Here is a 21707-nt window from a genome sequence, read left to right on the forward strand (position 1 = left end):
TATCGTTCCTTACCTTTCAAGTCTCAGAGCTGGTTAAAGTTTCAACTTATGTGACGTGTATAATTGACAATACATAAAGTTTGATTGCTACAAAGAAAATGCTAGAAAGCGATCTTTAACTGCTTGCTTCAACAGGTTAATGTAATCGAGCTGGCGATCAAATTAAAGGTCATATATGAGAAGAAAATGGTAGGTGAAATAAAGAGAGACACTAATTAAAAAGGTAGAGACAAATGGAATCTAAGGAAAAATTATTCCGGATTATAAGAAGATTTTAGAAAGCTAGCTATCAGTCATATATATGTATACATATAAATATTTATGGCGACTAATTTATGCCAAAAGTTATGGTGGCAATGAATCAATTAATATTTCATCATACATTGCAAAGTAAAATAAAGCAGTAGAATATCATGATTTCTGAACGCTAGCTTGTCAAGTACATAGATATAATAATATTTCACTTTTATAAACTCAAAATTACATTGAGTTTTCTCCTTGTTATTATTACGTGGGAATGGTCATTAAAAAAAAAAAAAAAGAAAGAAAAGAAAAGAGAGAGAAATAAAAAAAAAAAAAGGCTTTCAGCTTAATTTTCATTGTTGGTATTCTGTTGATCCCTATCCAAAAGTTCTGTCATGTAATACTCGAACTTTTCCACGACACCCTCCGGCATTGAGACAAGCACTCTGGTAGAGTTTAAATCACCGGTGACTGGTAAAAACAAGCAGTAAATATCACTTGTTACTGGACCCATATGCATTGGCTTCCCTTCTCCAAAATCCAAATCCTCTAGTCCCAGTTTTGACCATTGAGAAATAACCAAACTCGAAGAAAGGTCGGTTTTGTAACTTTTATCCTCCAGTAAATCAACCATTGACCTCACATAATCATCAGTCAAACTTGCTTTCGCTTGCTGCACTAACTTTATTGTATGATACAGGTTGGAGTTAACCAAGTCGTTAACGCTGGTTTGCGCACACGCTAGCACAAATCCATTCCCATAATACCCTTCTGGCATTTCAGGGTTTAATTTTTTCCTCACATTGACAGAAAAGAGAAGCTTCACGTTTAGAGAATCGGGTAACAAGTCCAGTGATCGCACCCAGGAGCGCCACGTGTGAGATGCCAGTGCTTCAAATGTGGTGCATTTTAGTGACGGTACGCATTGTCTCTTGAGATGAAGAATCTGGGACGGAGTGAATGTTAAGGATGCTGGAACCAACGGCTGAGCTTGCAAGTATTGGTTGATCTCCACCTCCACCTGCGCCGTTTCATTTTGGGTAGTTTTGGTGTATCCGTGATGCGTAAAATTCACTTGCGGTGGATTTCGGGGTTTCAACACGTGGCGAGTGTGGAAGGGTGAGATTGGCGGATCAAGATTGGGCTTGGTGGTCACGTGGGCCCAAGCATGCAAAAACTGCGAAGTGCCGATGCCGTCGCATAGACAGTGATTGATCGCAGTGCAGAGAATCATTCCTCCGCAACGGAGATTTGTCACCTGCAATTGCAATTGTAAGCAAGGCTAATATTGCCATTAGAAAACAGGAACCAGACCCCTGTGAATGAAAGAAACGAAATAGCAAGGAGTAGTGACCAATAAAATATATATATATATATATATATATATATATATATATATATATATATATATATATATATTATTAACACCTAAAATAGGTAGGGTCACCCTCACCCACTTTCTTTTGAGTCATTATCTGAGAAAGGAAATTCATATGAAAATATTGGAACGAAATTAATACAGAAAGAAAACGGCGTCGTTGCTCTTTGTTTCGCTGCTTCCGTAACATCACACTCACCGGAAACAGAAAGATCAGATTAAAGAACATGGGACTAATAATATATATATATATATTTATATATATAATATGTATGGTTTATGATTTTACAACTGGTAACCTCAAATAGTTGAAAGGATTTTTAATTAATCACGTAATTAATACTATAAATTTGTAGCTGCAGTTTTTTAAAAGAATGCAAGCAAAGTGACCCCAAAAAAAAAAAGTGAAATTAATTATCTGACCTGAACTACTAGTGGAGGAACTTGCAAGAAGCTGTGAGCTTCGACTCTATACAAGAGTTTCCTCCAAGACCTGTTTGGTTTCCTGGAAAGTTGAAGAAAGTCTTCAGAGGAGATATCCATGAAAGCGGCGGCAAAAACAGCACCTTCACCATTACAATCAACTTGAAGCTTAAAATCATCTTCTGAACTTGTTCTTAGCCTACCGGCTAATGGGTAGTATTCCACGAGAACTTTAGACAGTGAGTATTTCAAAAAATCTAAGCTTATGGATTTCTTGTAAAGGTAAAGATATTTAATGGAGAATCTAAGGAACTTCTGATCGTCAAGATTGGAGAGATACAGTGAATGGTTTGGAGTTGGAGTGCTTGGGGAGATTAAGATTGGTTGGTTTGGATGGTAACAACAATCTGGGAGTTCTTGATTGTGATCATGAGATTTTAACATACTTGCTACCTAGTTTCTTTCTCCTTGAATTCTTTGTTCTTGTTCAAAGCAGATGGCGGATATGATCGATGCTCATAAAAGAAAATGAGAAAAGATGGAGAGAAAAAAATTAAGAGAGAGAGACTTCATGACTGAAGAACAATTGAAGACTGAAGAGAGGCCAGGGATTATTTGTAGACAAGAGAAACAATTTAATGGGGTCAATCTACTGCATATTTCTCATGTCGACCCATATGTGTATATTTATAGATTATTTTTAACTTAAATTTCACAATTTCAAAATAAAAGAATTTAAAATTCTGACATAACATTTTAAGTAATTAGTTTATACAATTCGCTGCTCATAAATATATCTTTTTTTCATCTTTAATATCTATCATTAGCTTGAATTGTGTGAACCTCACTCGTGCATACATACATATATTTAAGTCAAAATTTAGTCTAACAAACTTTTACCACGTAACTTTACACATTAATTTATCAAAATCTCACTTTCAGTTAACATTAAGATTGATATTAAAGTGCTGTAACTTAAAAACTATAGCTGCTGTAAAAAAAATTGTAACTATAAAACAAAAATTAATAATATGTAGTAAATATAAATTTTAAATAATAATTTTGATGAAATTATTAAAGATATAATAAATTTTTTTATTAAACAAGTAAAAAATTATATCAACATAACTTTTAAGTTACAATAGTTAGTGTTTACCAAACACTTTAGTGCTATAACTTTTAAGTTATAGCTAACAAACCTCAATCACAAACGCGTCTTAACTAATATGTAACCACACAAACGAAACCTATTTATAAAACACACGTGGGAGCGACAATATCTTAGTACCCGGCATGGGCACGTCTGCAAGACATCTACCCAAAGAATAGGATATAAATTATAAAATTTGTGAATTTTCAGTAGCCTTTAGTAATTAAATTGGGTGGGCATGGTGGTTCCTTCTTTACTTACAAGTACGTGACTAAGAAAAAGACATACGGGTATATTATATATGAATGCAAATGCAGTGGAGTTCAACATTGTACATATATTAACTGGGTGTGGCCTGGTAGGCATTGTATCATATGCGTAACTCCAAAAGGCAATGTACCGATTTTCTGCGGCAAGCCCCTCTTAGTGGCTGAAAGCAACGTTTCCATTAAATATGAAAAAACAAGAACATGCGCAGATATAAATCTTCCAGCATATCCTGAATGTGATCCCATGATATGGACATGGATTTATTTCTAGGGTTTTGCATACTGCTCATATTCAACTTGAAATGCAACTCTTTTGTAAATTGGGTGCTAAAAAACAAAATTCGCTGAATTTACCAAAAGAACAGTCTGTCTGCCGTAAAAATGGTGCAATAAGGGGGTGAACTTATATTGGGTTAGAAAGACCAGGCTGGGCCTGTAATCCCTGTTTGGAGGTTGGGGAACTACATCATCAAATGCCAGAGTGGCTTTATGATACATCTCATGTGCTGTGTCTCACTTATCTCCATGCTCTTGCTGCGGCTTTAACAGAAAAGGCGGGGGGGAAAATCTTTCTTAATCGTGTAAGATTTGTTGTCAATTTGTCTTGCTTTAATTGCTTTTCCGTAGCAATTAAAGCAACTGTCAATCTTGAAGCCAAAGGAGATGGCCAAATTCTGGGTAGAAGAAAGCAATTGTTCATCTTTTCGGTTTCTCTGTCTCTTGGAATTTATTTATTTTTTTCTTTTTTTGAGAAGCAGTAATCTATGATTTCTTAGTTGTAAAAATATGCAATGAACTTGGATACAGTATAACTGTTGGGTAACGAATATAGTCTATGAACAACTTGATGAAGCCCTAACAATTCCCCAGCTGAGGGTGAATATTTCGGGGTTGGGTCATTTCAGGAAAAAGGTACTTAAGAAGCCGAACCCCACAACAAAAAAGTGCTTCCGAGACACGTGGTCTCCAAACACCACCGCCTCAGTGTCACTGCTCCTAATTGAAGGAAATTCCATCCCTCCATCCTAAATCCCAACTCCCCAGTATGCCTTCCATAGTTGAATAACTAATCAAAAGCATCAAAAATTCAAAATGCTTAAGCTTTATATGCTACTTATTGGATCAAAAACTTTAATTGGTTTCCAGTTTCAACAAATTTAGTTGATGGAAATGATTAACTATGATTCCTATTGTCTGAGCCAAGTGGTCAAAATAAAGCACCAAACACATATTATATTCAGAAGTCGGAAAAACACTTCGACAAATTAAGAAGGGGAACCGGCATCTAATTCTCAAGTGTAATATCAATAAATCAAATAATTGAACAGAACATTTCTAGAATCTGCTTTCTAAATCAAATAATTAATCCTATTGTAAGGATAACGCCGAAGGATTGCGTTCTTTTAATCTCAGGAATCGAGTTCTTGTAAAAACGATCTTATGTTTACATAAATATATGCTCTGTTAATTCCCAAGGGCATTAGAACAATTAATTTCATATAAATTCTAAACTTTGCCCAAATCACATTTCCAGTTTAGGTTGGTGATGTCATCTCCCATTTTGCCACAGCCCACAGTGCTGCTAACTCCATTTCGGATGCGACTTTCCCCACTCATTCGTCAAATTTTTTATTATCATGATTATCAATCTATCACCATCGTCAACAAAGGGTCGATACTTAATGCCACAACCCCACTGACAATCCATTTTTCAAACATAAAATTATGATCCCCATTTTTAGTAAGTTATAAGATAACAATAAATTCTACATTGTAATAAATTAATTTTTTTAAGTGACTTACTTCTACATTATAATAATTATTGTATACTACAAAAATATATATGTCATATTAAAAGTTTAATATGAAATAAAATGTTTTTTAAAATTGTTTGTGATAATGATTTATTATTTAAAGTTATTATTGCATTTTTTAACTTGCAAGTACATAATAACTTATAGTATGAAATCATTCTCTTTGAAACCAAAATATTTCTAACTTCTTAATTATGTTTAGAACTTCATGAGATTGATATACGCTATTCATTAATTGTAATATATTCACCTCTATATTACTTATACTAAGGATACCTAAGTCAAAATAATAATTTTTTTTAACTAAACTCCTATTAGGTTATAGCCTCCTTATAGTAAAAAAATTAGTTGGCTCCAACAATAAGACAATAGAGAGGTTTTGTTATACCACGTTAATCCCATGTCTTACAAATACAAATGACTCCACTACTTGAGTAGGACTACACAAGATAAATATTTGAGGTTTAGTTGAATGGTTTTTCAGTAACTTTATTTTAATTAGGTAAGTAAGGAGTAAAAAAAAAATGATTTAGATTTTGCCCAATTAAAGATTTTATCCACTTTTACTTGATTTCAGAAAAAAAAGAAATTGATGAATGAAAAATGAGTAAGATTTTTTAGTACATATTTTACTAACAATAATGTTAGAGATTCTAATAGTTGAATCCCAACTATTTCGTGTTATTCATTTGTTGGATATAAAATTTCATAATTAATAAAATTAATGTTATGTTATCGAATAACCACATGTCACATCAATTAAAACTCAAGTTGAAACTCTAAGCAGACCACATAATAGGCCGTTTTATTTCCAAGTTATATTACACTTGTGGTCTCTCTAGCTTGTTCTTGTTGGAGCCCAAGATGACAGGGAATTAATTAAATCTAAGTGCATGTTCAAGGTTATGAGAGGAACCTTGGTCTCGACATAACAAGTTAATTTAATTTATGATAATATATCCTTTATTCCAGTCTTTCATGGCTTATATACCCATCAGTTACAACAGAAGCCAACATAAAGATATTACAAAATCAAATCTCAATGAAATAGGAAAAGTTAATTCTTCCCTCAAGACCTGGTCCAGCTCGATCAGCCTTTGACTCACACGATTCAAGGACTCGTTTATTGAAAAACAAAATAATAAAACTCACATATAAAACAATTTATATGCATTTTCTCTCTGTACATGCTATCTGCAATGATGGAGTCAATGAAACAAGTGCTTTTAGTTTTAATAAAAGTTAACATAATAGTTTTCTCAGTACTCACGAGCAGATAACAAGTTGCTTTGCTAGATGCATATAATTCAAGAAATAAAAGTGGCTTAAAGTTGCAATTACTTCCTTCACATCTATCCTATTTCCATGAGTAGCAACTCGAGTAACAAACGGTCGGTCATTGTGAACTGTGAAGGGATTGGATATCATACACTAAGGAAGCCAGCTATAGACAAAGGCATATCAATCATTTTAAAATTGAAACTACCCAGAACCCATCGGCAATCTATGCTTATTTTAGGATCAAAATCAGCGCCATTCGATCGATGTGTTTGCATTACAAAATAGTAAGACATAAGACTATGAGTTATTGAGACACATTTAATTGGCTCATTTACACATCGATTCTATTAAAAATTCAATAGAATTAACTTTTTATCTTTGGATTAACTTAATTCACCAAAGTGAATCACTTCATTGCTCTTTCTGTTCCAATAACATGCAATGATAATAAGAGAGGCAAATAATTTTTTTTTATATGCATTAAATTTTGACTCATTATTTGATGAGGGTGCTGGCACTTTATTAAAATTGTGGGAATATTAATCCTTATTAGAAAATTTTTGGTTAAAGTCTAGGATCTTGGACTATATATATGTGTTTTATTTATTTATTAGGAGAGAGCAAGGGAAGTTCGTCTTTCTGAACCTCACATTGTTGATGGCTTTGGGCTTGGGCTCCTTTGTAGGGACTGGAGAGAAGAGAACTTGCCAATTCTATCAAAACGAGCAGTCGATGAGATGGTTTTTTTTTTTTTTTTTTAATTATTTCAACTCAATTACTGTAATTCAAGGGCCTTTTTTGTAAAAAAGAAAAATACTATGGGCCTCAGAGTCGTCAAATTGGTCTAATAGGGTGGTGATAATTCCACCCCACAAATTTTATAAACGCACCCCATTTTCAAAATGTTTTTACAATAAGTTCACATGATTTTTTAAAAATTCAAATTAAGAAGAAATTTTAAAATTTAATCAATTAAATTCATATCTTTTTTTTTATATTATATTTGATCAATAAGTTTGCTTTAACATAAAGTAATATGACTATTTTAATGATGTATAAGTAGTAACTTATTGTATATTCATTTACTTTTTTTGAGACTATTTTTGTTTATTATATTTGATCAATAAAGTTGCTTTAACATTAATTAGTATGACTATTTTACCCTCATAAGATAAAAATACCAAAATATCTAAAAATTTACTGCAACTTTAATAAATCTTTATACATTTTTTTTAATCTTTTAATGATGTGTAAGCAGCAATTTATTATTATGATTATTAATATTTCACTAAACTAACAAGATATAATTAACACGTGGAGAATTGAAAATTATTAAATTTCATATAAAACATATTAGATTATAAAGCATAAAACTAAACGCTTAAACAACTAGTTACAAAATATATATTTTTCTTAGGGTAATTTGGTTATTTAGACTATAGGGGTGAAATAGTCAAATTAAAATTATCTTGAAGCAACTTTAAATAGTTAAAAATTGATGAAGACTAAGTCAGGCAAAAAAATATTATAAGAATGATTAAATTAATTAATTCTTCAAACTTGTTAATAATTTGTAATTTATATAAAATAATCTGAATTTATTATAATTATATTTACGGAAGTGGATAAAAATAGTGGAGTAGAATTATCCACACCCATTATAACATTCATGAACTCTTTAAAGAGTGGTGCTTCTAACACCCCTTCAATATACTTATAAATCCTCTTTCATAAAAATTACTTTCAAAGACATGCTCAAATATAATCCACATTTAGATTTACTCTCACTTCCATTTTTTTTAATTTTTTCATTTTGTTACAGACTCTTTTCATAATAATTTTAAAAAATTATCATTCATAAAACTATTTACGTGGAAGGTGAGGTAAGCAGACGGTAAAAAAAAAGAATAATAAATAAGAATGAGAAAACTTATTAAAATTAAGGAATCAAATTAAAACTATGTCAATTTAGATAGAATACTTTTAATATTAAATAGAATGTAATTTAAAAAAAGAGTTGTAAAAGAATAATAAAGGAGTACTAGAAGTGTTTAAAACATGAATAATCCAATTAATTTGAAGTGAAAATAAAGGTTTTGAAAAGTAAGAACAGTAATTTTTTAAAATTTGATTTTAAAAATAAGTTTTATGCATAATATAATTATATATACACACACACACACACACACACTCACACACACTTATGTATATTATAAAAATTCAAAATTATTCTTAATAATTAGGAAATAAAATTAATAAATTTAAAGAAATTATTATTATTGTCAATTATATTGAGATAACAAAATGAAATTAGTAATATAAATATATATTTTAGTTATTAATTATTATGTACATATGGTCAAAAAATGAATTTATATACATGTTTATAAATATATAATTAAGTTTTATTTAATATTATATCCAATTAAGTTATTTATATTCTTATAACAATTTAATAATAATATTTTTAAATATATATGACTATTTTTAAAATTCACAATATTTTTTAAAAATAAATTTTATTAAATATTTAATTAATTCTAAAAATAATTATTTTAAAAACTATAATATTACTCTACGGCCACTAGTTCGCAATATAATTGCAAATGAGATCGTGGAATTCATGCTTTCCGTTAAGTCAAATTAATTTCGAGTGGAAAAAATTGATTTATTGACTCAAATGAGGATGACGATGGCCCAAGCAAATTAGGTAAACGACGTAGTTTCGGCCCGATGTCAACCTGCGAAGAATATCCTGCGTCTGCATTTGTACCAGATGCGAAAGCAGATATTTCTTCCGGGCTAACAGAAACACAAAAGTCGAGGCAAACGCAGTCGTTTCACCTCAGTAATTATCCGCCAAAAGATATGTCATTGGTTTGATAAAAAGTGGGACCCATTATGATTTTTGATCGAGATCAAAAAGTATCCATAGCTGTCGTTTCAAGAGCAAATCCCGGAGCGCGTGATGCATTCTGCCCAAACCCATTAAAAAAAAAAAAAAATCAACATTTATAAGTTAAATTTAAGTTTTGTCCGATTGATGGCAACTGGATAACGAATCTTGATCCAAGCGAAATCGAAATCCCGTCGAACCCATCGTTGACAAAATATATATAAAAATTTCCAACAAATTCGTTCACCTGATCGAATGCTAAGCTCAGTCACAGAGCAATTTGGCGCCAATTAACGAGCAAATTGGTTGGATTCGAGAAGGATTTTGATGGATTCAGATGTAGCTTAGAGAATTGTCTCAGGTGATTTCACGTCACCGGAAGATCAGAAGGAAAGTATAAAATTAGCTTTCACAGTGTTTGAAAGAGATAATTGGAGACGTCACCTTCAATAAAGGGAACTTTTTTAGCTTGAAGAAGGTGACCTTTTTCTTCTCCAAAGATTAGTAAAACTCCTACAACGTGGTACTAAATCAAATCGCTTTTACAATTTTGTTTTTACTTTTCAAATTTTCTTATGGTACTTCTTTTATTCTTGTGCTTGATTTTATTTTATTCAAATCTACTGTTTTGTGCATACTTTTCTGGGTCAGCCGTTTAAAACTTCGTAATTCAGAGAGGAAAATGGTGTATAGTAGTTTACTCTACATCATTTAACAACTAGCTGACACCGATTCTGGGGGATTTATTTTTTCTCGCTCCAATTACTGAATTCAAGGAAAACCGATGAAGGCAATATGCTGAAATTATCATGTTTTATCCATAATAAACTTCGTTTTTCCAGTGAAATTTTGATGGGATGGCTCCAAATCTATCGTAGATTTATATCTTAATGAATACCTTGGGTCGTTTAGATAATGAAACTCTGTTGCTAGTTTATGCATTATGAATCCGACTAGAAGTTATTAAATGTCTTAAACTAATAAAGTTTTAGTCCTTGCTCACGGCTAAACTCTTCTATTTTACCTTGTTCAATGATCTGCAGGAAATGGCAACTCCAGTGGAGCCTCCTAATGGGATCAGGTCCCCAGGGAAACATTATTATTCCATGTGGCAAACCTTGTTTGAGATTGATACAAAATATGTGCCCATCAAACCTATTGGTCGAGGGGCATATGGTATTGTGTGCTCTTCTGTCAACAGGGAAACCAATGAGAAAGTTGCAATAAAAAAGATAAACAATGCATTTGAGAACCGTGTTGACGCTCTGAGAACTTTGCGAGAACTGAAGCTTCTTCGGCATCTTCAACATGAAAATGTGATCGCACTGAAAGACGTAATGATGCCTAGTCATAGGAGAAACTTCAAGGATGTCTATCTGGTTTATGAACTCATGGATACCGATCTGCATCAAATTATTAAGTCTTCTCAGGCTCTCACAAATGATCACTGCCAATACTTTCTCTTCCAGGTGAATTGACATTGTTCTCGATATTTTCCTATTGGGGTTTTTAGAGTTAATTTTGCGAAGGTAGTGATTAGATAGTTTCTGTAGTGCTGCAATTGATTGAAGTATAGTTCTATGCATCAGCCTAAAGAAGTGTAGAATTATTACATGGTTTTGGAGATTGTGAAATTGACTACTGCCGACTAGTTACATGGATAACTTAGGCTGCAATGTGAAGTTCTTACATTAACTGGACAGGTCTTCATCCTGTTTTCTTGCAGCTCACCAGAAAGAAACAATTAGCTCATTGATCAGACTCGGGAATAGAATTTCACAACCTAGATGGATGCCTACTCTGTGATGTGGTTTTCTTGGAGTATGGCGGTATTGACATCATCTTTTAGGTGTCAGTAATACTTCAACCAGTTGCACTTTTGTTAGAAAACCTTTCAATTGGTGTGAAGTAGAATAGGCTTTCCTTTTTCTATTGACCTTGAGGGTTTCTTTGGGATCCAGGAATTTTGTTTCCAGTCATAGAATTCAATTATTCTGCGCTACTTGTATTCATTTCATTTTTTTCCCCCCTGATAAGACACTAAAAAATGTATTAATGAAGAAGATTTAAAACGGATAGAGGACCAGCTGTCCGCTAAGAAAATAGAATCTAGGACTATTTTTGCTATACAAAAGTATACCCAATCACTCCAATACAAGGCTAGAATCAGTTATAACTCCCTATCTCAAAACCCCATCCCAATCTGTCCTACTTGTATCTAATTCTTAGCACCATATGAGTAGAGAAGGGTGATCAGCTCCACTAATCACTTCTGAAAGAGACTGTGGGGACTTGATAAGAGGTTCTAAATCCATGACAAGTTTTGAAATAGATATGGTCCCGGTGGAATGTTCTGTATACATTATCACTTTTAGCTAAACTATTGTTTAACAATCTGCTGATCTTAAAAGAGTTGATTATTGTCCAAAAATTAGGGAGTACATCTTTTAAACGGCCACCTTGGAAAAATTTCTTAGGACACGGTCCTCTGAATTGTCTTGTATTTGACAATTTGTTCATACTGAGTTTGTTATATGTTTCATAGAGATTGGGATTTATTATCTTTTCCTCTACTTAGCTTTCAAATGAAGCATTGAAATAAGTATATTCCTTTGTTGTGGCAACAGAGTCTTGAACCTCAAATATATTCATAAACTTTCATCTTAAGGAATCTTACCATCTTGGCAGCTTCGTATGCTAACTTTGCAGTTCTACATACAACTGCTTGTGTAAATCTTTTGGGCTTTCAGATTCTGAAAAAATTCTGCTCTGAAGGCCTTATTGCCTGATCTAATTCATGATTTCTGGTGCAGTTGCTTCGAGGTCTGAAGTATCTTCATTCAGCAAACATTCTCCACCGTGACTTGAAGCCTGGGAATCTTCTCGTCAATGCAAACTGTGACCTAAAGATATGTGATTTTGGGCTGGCACGCACTAGCAATGGCAAGAATCAGTTTATGACAGAGTATGTTGTCACTCGCTGGTACCGAGCTCCAGAGCTTCTCCTATGCTGTGACAACTATGGGACATCCATTGATGTCTGGTCTGTTGGATGCATCTTTGCTGAGCTACTTGGTCGCAAACCTATCTTCCCCGGAACAGAGTGTCTTAACCAGCTTAAACTTATCATCAACATCCTTGGCAGCCGAAGGGAGGAGGATCTTGAGTTTATTGACAACCCAAAGGCGAGGAAATACATTAAATCGCTTCCGTATACACCTGGGACTCCCTTTTCCCGTCTTTACCCGAATGCGCATCCTTTAGCTATTGATCTGCTGCAAAAGATGCTTGTTTTTGACCCTACAAAGAGGATTAGTGTTACTGAAGCACTCCAACACCCTTACATGTCCCCACTGTATGATCCTAGCTCTAACCCTCCAGCTCAGGTGCCTATTGATCTTGATATGGATGAGGAATCAGGGGAAGAGATGATAAGGGAAATGATGTTGAAGGAAATGCTGCATTACCACCCCGAGGCAATTACAGCCAACACTGAGGTGTGCTCCTCCTAATCTTGTCTTCCTTGGCTTAACAGTGAGGAATGGGGAGAACTGTTTGGGTTTGCTTGCTTGCTGGCTAGCTCGTGCAATCAACGAAGAATTCAGCTGATGACAGTTATTTATTTGCATTCTGTTTCCTGTTTTTTAATAATCCAGAAGAAACATGGCATTAGTCATTAGTAGGGCTGCTAATAATTTTGTTTTGTTTTGTTTCGTTTCGTTTTTTTTTTTGTTTTAAAGTATGGTTATGAGTTTGAGCGCTGTACTGTACCGTAGGTGGCCCTGTTTAATTTGTATATAAGAGTGGTGCTGTTTGTGTATGAACTTATTTTTTGTAAATTAATATTTAGATACATGAGCGTAAGTTAACAATGAGACATCATGTTTAATGTTCATAAATTGCCGACCCCCTGGTCCTTTCATCTTGGTCAACAATTTTCAATCCACAACTAGAGCAATTTGTCCAGGTCCATGGGGGCTTGCATTGCAAGGATGGCCCAAGGAGAATTGGATCATCAATGCTGTCGTTCGGCATGTCAATATGATCACGTTTATAGTCGTGGCCGCCAGAATAGATTTGCCGCTCCTTGTTCTCAAAACAAGCCACGCCATAATCTGCCTTTCAACGGCTAAAACCATTATGCCGTCACTTTTATACCCTGTGCCCTGTGTTGGGCATCTGCCAAACCAAACCAACGGGCTCCCTCACTTTCTTTTCCTTTCTTTTCGATAGAACCCATTATGAATTGGATGCAAGAAGAATATAGGCTCTGTCCTCTTTTCCGATGATGATGTTTGTGAGCACCAACCGGTTCAGTTGTTGACATTGACTATATATAATTGGGAAAAAAATATAAATAAAAATAACCATGCGTAAAAACATATATAGGTCTCTAATCTCTTCACCATTTTCGACAAAGTTCGGATCACTAATCGAAGATAGCTTCTATTCATTTATACTCTTCCCCCACTCTCTCTTTAAAACAAACAATGAGTTAATCATTAGATCCTAAAACATGTGACGGAAGCAGAACTAATAAATGCTTAATTCAAGCAGGAATAATAAAAATGTAATCATCCGATGTTATTACAAATTGCAGATAAAATAAAATTGCGAGATTGTCAGTTTTTTCTATTAAAATTAATATATATTACTTATCTCTTATTGTTTTTATAATAGTCGATGATCCCCTAGACACTATAATTTTACAATATTACTCTTATTTTCAAATACACATTTATTCATATCTATTATAAATTAAATAAATCATATAAATATAAATTAAAATAAAAAATATATGTTTCGTGTAAATAAAAAATTAATAATACAATACTTTTCTTGAACTTTTTGTTACTTTTTTAAGTATTTTTTTTAGTAAAAATATATTTTATATTTCAAGATAAATTATCAAGCAAATAACTCATTCATTTCTCTTTTCCTTTAAATTTTTCGGTGCTAGGATTTTTTTTTTGAATATTACAAAAATAGTAAAAGGATAAGTGGTACATAGCGATTTTAGCAGGGGGAGCAATCAGCAGTCTCCCATTAAGATTTTGTCCGATGAGAAGCTTCTTGGAAGCAAAGCAGTTAGATGCATATATATATATGATAAGGTTTGAACTTGAAAAGTGGTAAAAATTGGTGGAATTATGACTTAAATTGATTTGTTAAACGAACAGCAGCCAATTTGGACTGCTTTGAAATCGCCTTTTGGGTAATTCGACTTCATGCTTTGAACATTGTCAAGTAAGTTGCTTGTAACAGAGAATGAATGCGTCTTTTTTTTTTTTTATTAAAAGGGGCTCATCAAGGCGAGCTAGATAGGAATAATGCGGGGTTGACAAACCCCATACATGTCTTGTGAAAGAATAGAATAAATACCCACAGACGGGTTAGAGGATGAATGCGTCTTTATCGTGTGCTTGAACTAAATATTAATTAAATTATACAGCAGATAAATGTGCTGTTTTTGATGTTTGGCTGGCCCTGCTGGGGTTGCTATATATAGAACAAGAATATTATTATTCAATGCGCTGATAAACAGAATTTGATTTGTAGTGTTAAATTATAAGTTGACAAAGGCCCCTTAATAGTACATTGACCAATCCAGAAGTTTTGACACCTGTTTGTTTTTCTCTAAAATGTTGCACTATTATTTTACGAGGATGGCCGCGGATTAATCATTATGACTTAGTGTTGTTTAGTTTCTTAGTTGTAGAACTATGAACTTAAAAGCCACCACATTAAAATAATTAATAAATATTTGTTGTTGTTGTGATTTGAAAATTAAGTTGATTTTTATCTAACAACATCCCACGTATTTGCAGTGCAGATTGAAATGCTATTAGACTCAAATATGATTATATCCTTAACAAAATGAAGGCATATGAAACTAGAGATTTTATTTGATATTGAAGTGTTATACATTTTAAGATATAATTACTGTAGAAAAAAAAAACTATAATTATGAACCAAAACTTAATAGGAAGCCACACAACATGCAAGCTGTCGCTTTACAACAGTAGTGTTATGAAGAGTGAGTTCTCAAGGAGGAGCCGCGAGACCCCATCTACTTTAATTTCAAGATATTTCAGTTTGAGGTGTTGCTTGTTGCATGCTGAATGCGGTGCAGGAAAAAGAATATATAAAGCCAATAAAGGCTCGTGCATAGACACAGACTCACATGCGGCATATATTTTATGGGGTCACGCATGCATGCATCTCTTTACACATGAGACGGGGCCGTACTTGGGCGTGCAAATCTTTTACTTTTTGAATCGTCCGTACTAAATTTGTCCAAGTTCCAAGTTCCAACAAATGAATTGACACACTGTGTACTAACTAATGGTCACTGAATTTGTTTGATTTTATTTTATCGCTCATTATTTTGCAAGTTAATCATACAGTTGCTGAAAAATTGGAACACGAATTCAATCGTATACTACTGAGCCAGCTCCATCCAGGAGGAAAATTATGTGATCGAGACTATCACACGTACTGTTATTAAAGCTGAGCGAGGAAGAGAAAAACTAGAACACGTGAAAAATCATTGCTTCGATGATCGAAACAACTCTTATTTCTTGGGGTTGGGGCTCTTTTGAAAAAGCTGAAACGGCTTTTTTTTTCTTTTCTTTTCTTTTCATTTTTGTGTATTTTGGAGCTTAAATTAAAAACCAAAAAGATAGACCATTGTCGCTTGACCCTACAAGACCGACCAAGCCTCTGCTTTTTTCCATTACTGTTCCCTTTTGGGGTTCTCTCCTACTCAATGTCCCCAATAAGAAGATTATAGACAGAAAAGCAAAAAAGCAACGACAGATTTTGGATTCTCTCAAATTTGCCTTTCGCGTTGCTTGATCAAGAATTCACCCCAATTAATTAAGCAATTACATATACTCTTAACTTAGAGCTTTTTGTAGTCATTTTTCTGAAATGTTCTTTTTAAAATTATTACTATTCAGGAAATTACTCTAACCTAAAAATCTAAGGTATTAATAAGTATACATGAAATAATTCAATAATGATATAAAAAATTACTATTTCATGTGAAATATCAGTCTAATTTTAAAATTTTGAGATGGCTATGGATCCCAAAGAGATCCATAAAACTTTTTATAGGGGTTTGAGTACGATAACTTAAGGGTATCATACCCTATAATGATCTAGATATTGTTAGATGATCAGAAAATCAATAAAATTTAATCATCAAATGATAATCAAGCTGTTGAGTACAATATCTATAAGTTACTATTGTCGCAACCCATTTATAGATGAATTTTTTGAATTAATTTATAAACAAATATCATGTAAATTAAGATCTAATAAAACCATATAGGCATGAGTTTGAGAGATCAATAATGTCACAAAGATAAATAATTGAAACAAAGTGACCTCATATGATTTTGGACACAAGTATCTTAGCTCTGATAACATGAAAGCCGCCCAAGAACTTTTATATTACATTGGATTGGCTCTTATACAATGCTAAAAGAGCCCATAGATAATATTAAAGATTGGTCTAGATAATTATCTCCTCAGGTATACCATAAGCAAAAGTACAAAATAAACCATTCCTGATATTTAATTTTATCACTATTTCTTCAATGTTGTCATAGCATCCGAACGGAACTCATAAAAAAATATTAGTATGGCTCAAGTAAATCTTCGAATTTCAATTCATTTGAATGATGCAATTGGTTGTAGAAGTTGGGGTGTTAACGGTTGACGTCTAAAAACGGTAAGCACAAGAGTATTTTCTTTTGAACCACAGGATCCCAGCCACCTGTTTACAAGGTCTCTTTCATTGCTATTGTCATGGGGCTAGGAGTCGACGGGCGGATGCTTTATTTCTGATGGCAACGTGTATTCTTTTTCTAGCTTTTTAAATTGAATCATTTCATGCGGCCGGCTTGAACAATAAAATTATGTGCCGATCATTTCTGTGATTTTATCAAATTAAATGTGTTTACCATATATTTTCTTCGTTTTTGTTTGTGTTTCTCCTTGCATATGCATACCGTGCAGTGTTGAATTAAAATCAAATGCTGATTTCGATGAAGCAGTTTATGACAACAGCATTTAGCGTGCCTCTGACTCATTGCTATCTAATTACATGTGATTAAGGGCTGATGCTAGTTTAATCTCATAATTGAGAAATTATATTGAGGTAGCAACTTCCTCCTATAAAATTAATTCTAATATAAGGAATGATGCATACAATGACCTAACCTACTACGAAGTTATAATAATTACAAAAGATGTCACAATTTAACAATTGAACAGTCAGAAAATGAGGAGATGTAGATGCAATAAAACCTATATTAGAAAGGGACTTATAATGATTGTCTCACAACTGGGTTTTTGATAACTCAACATATGTTTTTTCTCAGTTTTAATTCACAGTTATGATTTTACTCTATAGTAGCTATAACTTAAAAGTTACAACACCTCACTCCCAAACGCACCATAAAACTCTAGCTTAAGTAAAACCTATTATAAATCCTCTACCTAACTCTCTCTCTCTAATCAAAGATTAGAATTTAAGCATTAAAAACTTAATTGAAATTTAATTCTGTGAGAGGGAGGATATTTATCATTTGATGCCATGCCAAATTCGAAAACTCTTTATTAACTAAGCTCTTTATTAACATTTAAGTATAACGGCGCTGATGTAATTTTTTTCAAATTTAGCTTTGAAGTATTATCCATTAGAATCACAGCAAAAAATAGAAATTAAAGATGACAATAGACCCTATTATTATTATTATTATTTTGAAAAACTATTGGCACGGTTTATAAGTTGGTAGCTAGTAGCAAAGCCAAACAATTTTGACTCTGATGAATGTGTGATAATATGCCAAATAAGCACTATCGTTGAATCCACCATATTAAAAAATTCACCAGTAGTCGAGCAACTTGACCTGTCAAGTGACTTCAGTATCCGAAAAAAACAGGTAAAAAAAGAAAATCACTTTTTTAAAAAACGCTTCGCCAGCTTACAGACTTATCAAAGAGACCACATCTCGACTTCTCAAGTCATTAAAGCAAAATGTAAGCATCTCTGTACTGTAATTAGTAGGTTTCTACACCCATTCATAGTGAGTCACTTGACGGGTTTTTCCACAAAAACTGCTTTTAAACATTCTGACTCAACGAAAAGCAGTTATGTTGTGCTGTTACTATCTTAAGTGGACCACCACATTTTCCTCGAAAGCGTGACGAATTAATAGTGCAAATGAAGCGAACGCCATAGCAAGTTTTCGCATTTCATCGACAATAATTGAGGCGAATGTATAGATACATATATAGCATTGCTCTTTTTTTTCTTTTATTTTTCTATGCAAATCTAGCTAAATCATGTCTTATTCTTGACATAAACTCTGTGAATTTGAATTATTAGGTTCATATGATCTTCTTACATACCTAACTTCCTATCCGTGTGTAAAAGTTGACGTATTAATTTAAGATACCAACCGACATGTATGATCCAATGTTCAGTGTTTGGTGCATAGATGAGTCTAGCTACTCGCGGCCGAGCTAGCCAAGAAATAAAGTTTTTGAGTTGAGAAGCTGTTTATGTGCTTGGAAGGGCTTGAGTTGTCTCTTTCAGAAAGATTCTTTGGGAGAAATGAAGATTTGGTCACACTGCAAGTTGTAGAATGGCCTCAGCATATAAATTACAAAGGAAGATCATAGTAAAAGGGTAAAATCAGATGTGTGGGTGTCAATTGCCATCATTAATGCCTTTTTTTTTTTGCTCCTTTTAACTTAATGATGATGGGGTGTTGTCAGTTTTCTTCACACTTATCTTATGTTGGAAGTGAAGAAAGAAATATCCAATAACATGAGTTAATGAAGAGGCTAAGGTTCTCACCCTACGTCAAAAGCATAATGCGAGATTAGTTGTCAATTCAGTGTCAATACCGATCAACAATTTCTTTTTTATTTTCTATTTTTTTTGCGTCTCTTTCCTTAGCTGCGTCCAAACATTTCAGCTTTTGCGAGAATATGGAAGATGGCTATTTGCTTTTACTCCCCCACCATAATTTCTTTACCCTAGAAAATTGGGCATCAGATAAGCAAGATCTTGATACCGATAGTGATCTATGACATGATTATTTTTAAAAAGTGACCTATAGATTAAAATAAATAAAATTTCGTCACTTCACCTAGTAATCCATTCTCTACAGTTAGGATATTCAAAATTAACATGATTATTTTTATGTACTGTTATAGAAAAATTCTAAGGCACATTGTTACAAAGATGATAAACATGCCTGACGGTAGAAACTTTCAAGTTTCAATTATTGCCGATCAAATAAGAATTTAAAAAAGGGAGATTGTAAATTTCTCCCCTAATGAAATTAATATATATCATTTACTGTTTATTATTTTCATAATAGTTAATAACCTAATAACCCCCTTGGCATCATGATTTTATCACAGTACTCTTGTTTTCGAATATATTTTTTATTCATATTTATTATAAATTAAATAAACAATATCAAATGAAATTAAAATAAAAATTGAAGTACTAAAAATGAGAAAATTATGTTTTAGTGTGAGTAAAAAAATTAATAATAAGATATTTCTCTTATGCTTTTTATTAATTTTTTAAAATTTTTTGTAATAAATTTATATTTTATATTCTCAAGATAAATTATCAAACAAATAACTTGTTTATTTCTCTTTTCCCTTAAATTGTTGTTGTTAGGTGATTTTTTTTTAATATTATAAACATAATAGGAGAATAAGTGATATATATATATATATATATTTCAATAGGAAGAAATTGACAATTCCCCTCTAGAAAATACAAGACATTCGGAGTATTTTTAAACTGTAATAACGCTAGCCATGTGTAATAATTATTCGACTAACAAACATTAACAAGATAAGATAAATGACTGAAAGGCTGAAAGCAAAATTTAAACTATCGGGTCATGCATCCTACTGTTTTTAAGATTCTTTTAGGTGATGGTTGGTTTGGAGGTAGAGGAGGGGGATCCATAATCCATTGTCCGGTTGGCAAAAAAATGATGGAATTCAAATTCAAAGAAATTTTAAGTTCCTTCAAATTGAGTGAGTAATCAAAATTCCTCATTGACTAGAAAATAAGATTTCCAAATATACCATTTTTAGAATTTTGAATTAATTACCTTATTTTTATTAAATTATTTTTATTTATAATTTTTTAAAAAATAATATTATAATTTATTATTCTGGAATATATATATATATATTACGAGGTGGACTGCCACCGGACTGTCACATCATGAACTCCTTTGGTAACGGGTGGAACATCACCACTGGTGCAATTTGATTCGTCCTGAGTCAATCTATGTAGTTGCACTGTTAGTGACATAGAAAAAACTGCGCTTTTCCGTTCAGGTAAATCTAGTGTACCAGATGAATAGATCTAGAAAATTCAATCGGAATGGTGAAATTGACGCGCCGAAAATTAGTTCTTCTGCATCGTCGGCAACCTTTAACTTTTGGAGTTAACTTGAAACCGAATGTATTTCAGAATTTTAATTGTTTATTGTTATATTTAAAGTGAAAGCCGCCCTTTTGAATTTTTTTTTTTTTTTTGGTCAAATGAACAGCTTCAACTATGGATTTTTTTATTAATTTTTTATAACACGACTACTCCTATTTAGCTTGTCACTAAGTGAGCCACTTTTATGGGACTGCTTAAAATGATTTTTGTTTTAATTTTCCTTATTTATTAGCTTAGGAGATAATGAACCACTTTTTATGGAACATGCATGCACCTGCAATAATTCAAAGGGAGAAGATGATACTAATATCTTCCCCGTTAACCCTATAAGCATGAACTTAAACCCTTTTTCAGATTAATCAAGTAGAAATAGTCATTCCCCGAAATACCCTTGACCCACTTTATTGTGCCACCTCCCTCCCTGATATAAGATTCCTTATGATTTGTTCAGGAATTTATCAATACTGTACTTTGAACAGTTATAAATCCCGTACAGGCAGTAAAAGGTGGTAACAGTAATAAGTTAATAATAAGACAATAATTAACAGCAACCGAAAAAGAAAGAAATTTACCTGAAAGATATGTATTAGTTAACAAATAATAATAATCATAATAAAAAAAAGGGTACAAGTCATGGGATCCAGCTGGAATTGGGGAAATTTCGTCTCCACCCCACATGTGACATGCCTAATCACCTCGCCCCCCCCCCCCCCCCCCAAAAAATCTTTGGAAGGGAAAATTCCCCCATGCCCC

At 32.8% G+C, this 21707-nt stretch overlaps 2 protein-coding genes across 3 annotated transcripts; one reads left to right on the plus strand and one right to left on the minus strand.

Annotated features, from left to right (window-relative positions):
* Positions 1–570: 570 nt before the first annotated feature.
* Positions 571–2679, minus strand: LOC18042517 (fatty alcohol:caffeoyl-CoA acyltransferase). Its single transcript, XM_006434989.2, has 2 exons — positions 2045–2679; positions 571–1501 (listed from the first exon to the last, which is right to left on the minus strand). Exons 1-2 carry the CDS (start codon positions 2486–2488, stop codon positions 590–592), a joined length of 1356 nt encoding a protein of 451 aa, XP_006435052.1. The 5' UTR covers positions 2489–2679; the 3' UTR covers positions 571–589.
* A 6830-nt stretch (positions 2680–9509) lies between these two features.
* On the plus strand, positions 9510–13329 carry LOC18040152 (mitogen-activated protein kinase homolog NTF3). Of its 2 annotated transcripts, none has more exons than XM_006434992.2 (3): positions 9510–9977; positions 10498–10923; positions 12268–13329. In XM_006434992.2, exons 2-3 carry the CDS (start codon positions 10501–10503, stop codon positions 12964–12966), a joined length of 1122 nt encoding a protein of 373 aa, XP_006435055.1. In that variant the 5' UTR covers positions 9510–9977; positions 10498–10500; the 3' UTR covers positions 12967–13329. The 2 variants fall into 2 exon arrangements, with proteins under 2 accessions (XP_006435055.1, XP_006435054.1); XM_006434991.2 differs by having other exon boundaries at positions 9510–9932.
* Positions 13330–21707: the final 8378 nt, after the last annotated feature.

This window comes from Citrus clementina, unplaced genomic scaffold, assembly GCF_000493195.1.
Source record: "Citrus clementina cultivar Clemenules unplaced genomic scaffold, Citrus_clementina_v1.0 scaffold_5, whole genome shotgun sequence".
Lineage (NCBI taxonomy): Eukaryota > Viridiplantae > Streptophyta > Magnoliopsida > Sapindales > Rutaceae > Citrus > Citrus x clementina.

What these genes read in the sequence shown, in the direction of transcription:
- LOC18042517 (XM_006434989.2), bottom strand. Translation starts at nt 2,488, where the DNA reads ATGTTAAAATCTCATGATCACAATCAAGAACTCCCAGATTGTTGTTAC. An exon ending in TTCCTCCACTAGTAGTTCAG is followed by an intron (nt 1,502 to 2,044) that starts GTCAGATAATTA and finishes TTGCAATTGCAG; the next exon opens with GTGACAAATCTCCGTTGCGG.
- LOC18040152 (XM_006434992.2), top strand. Translation starts at nt 10,501, where the DNA reads ATGGCAACTCCAGTGGAGCCTCCTAATGGGATCAGGTCCCCAGGGAAA. An exon ending in GCCAATACTTTCTCTTCCAG is followed by an intron (nt 10,924 to 12,267) that starts GTGAATTGACAT and finishes TTTCTGGTGCAG; the next exon opens with TTGCTTCGAGGTCTGAAGTA.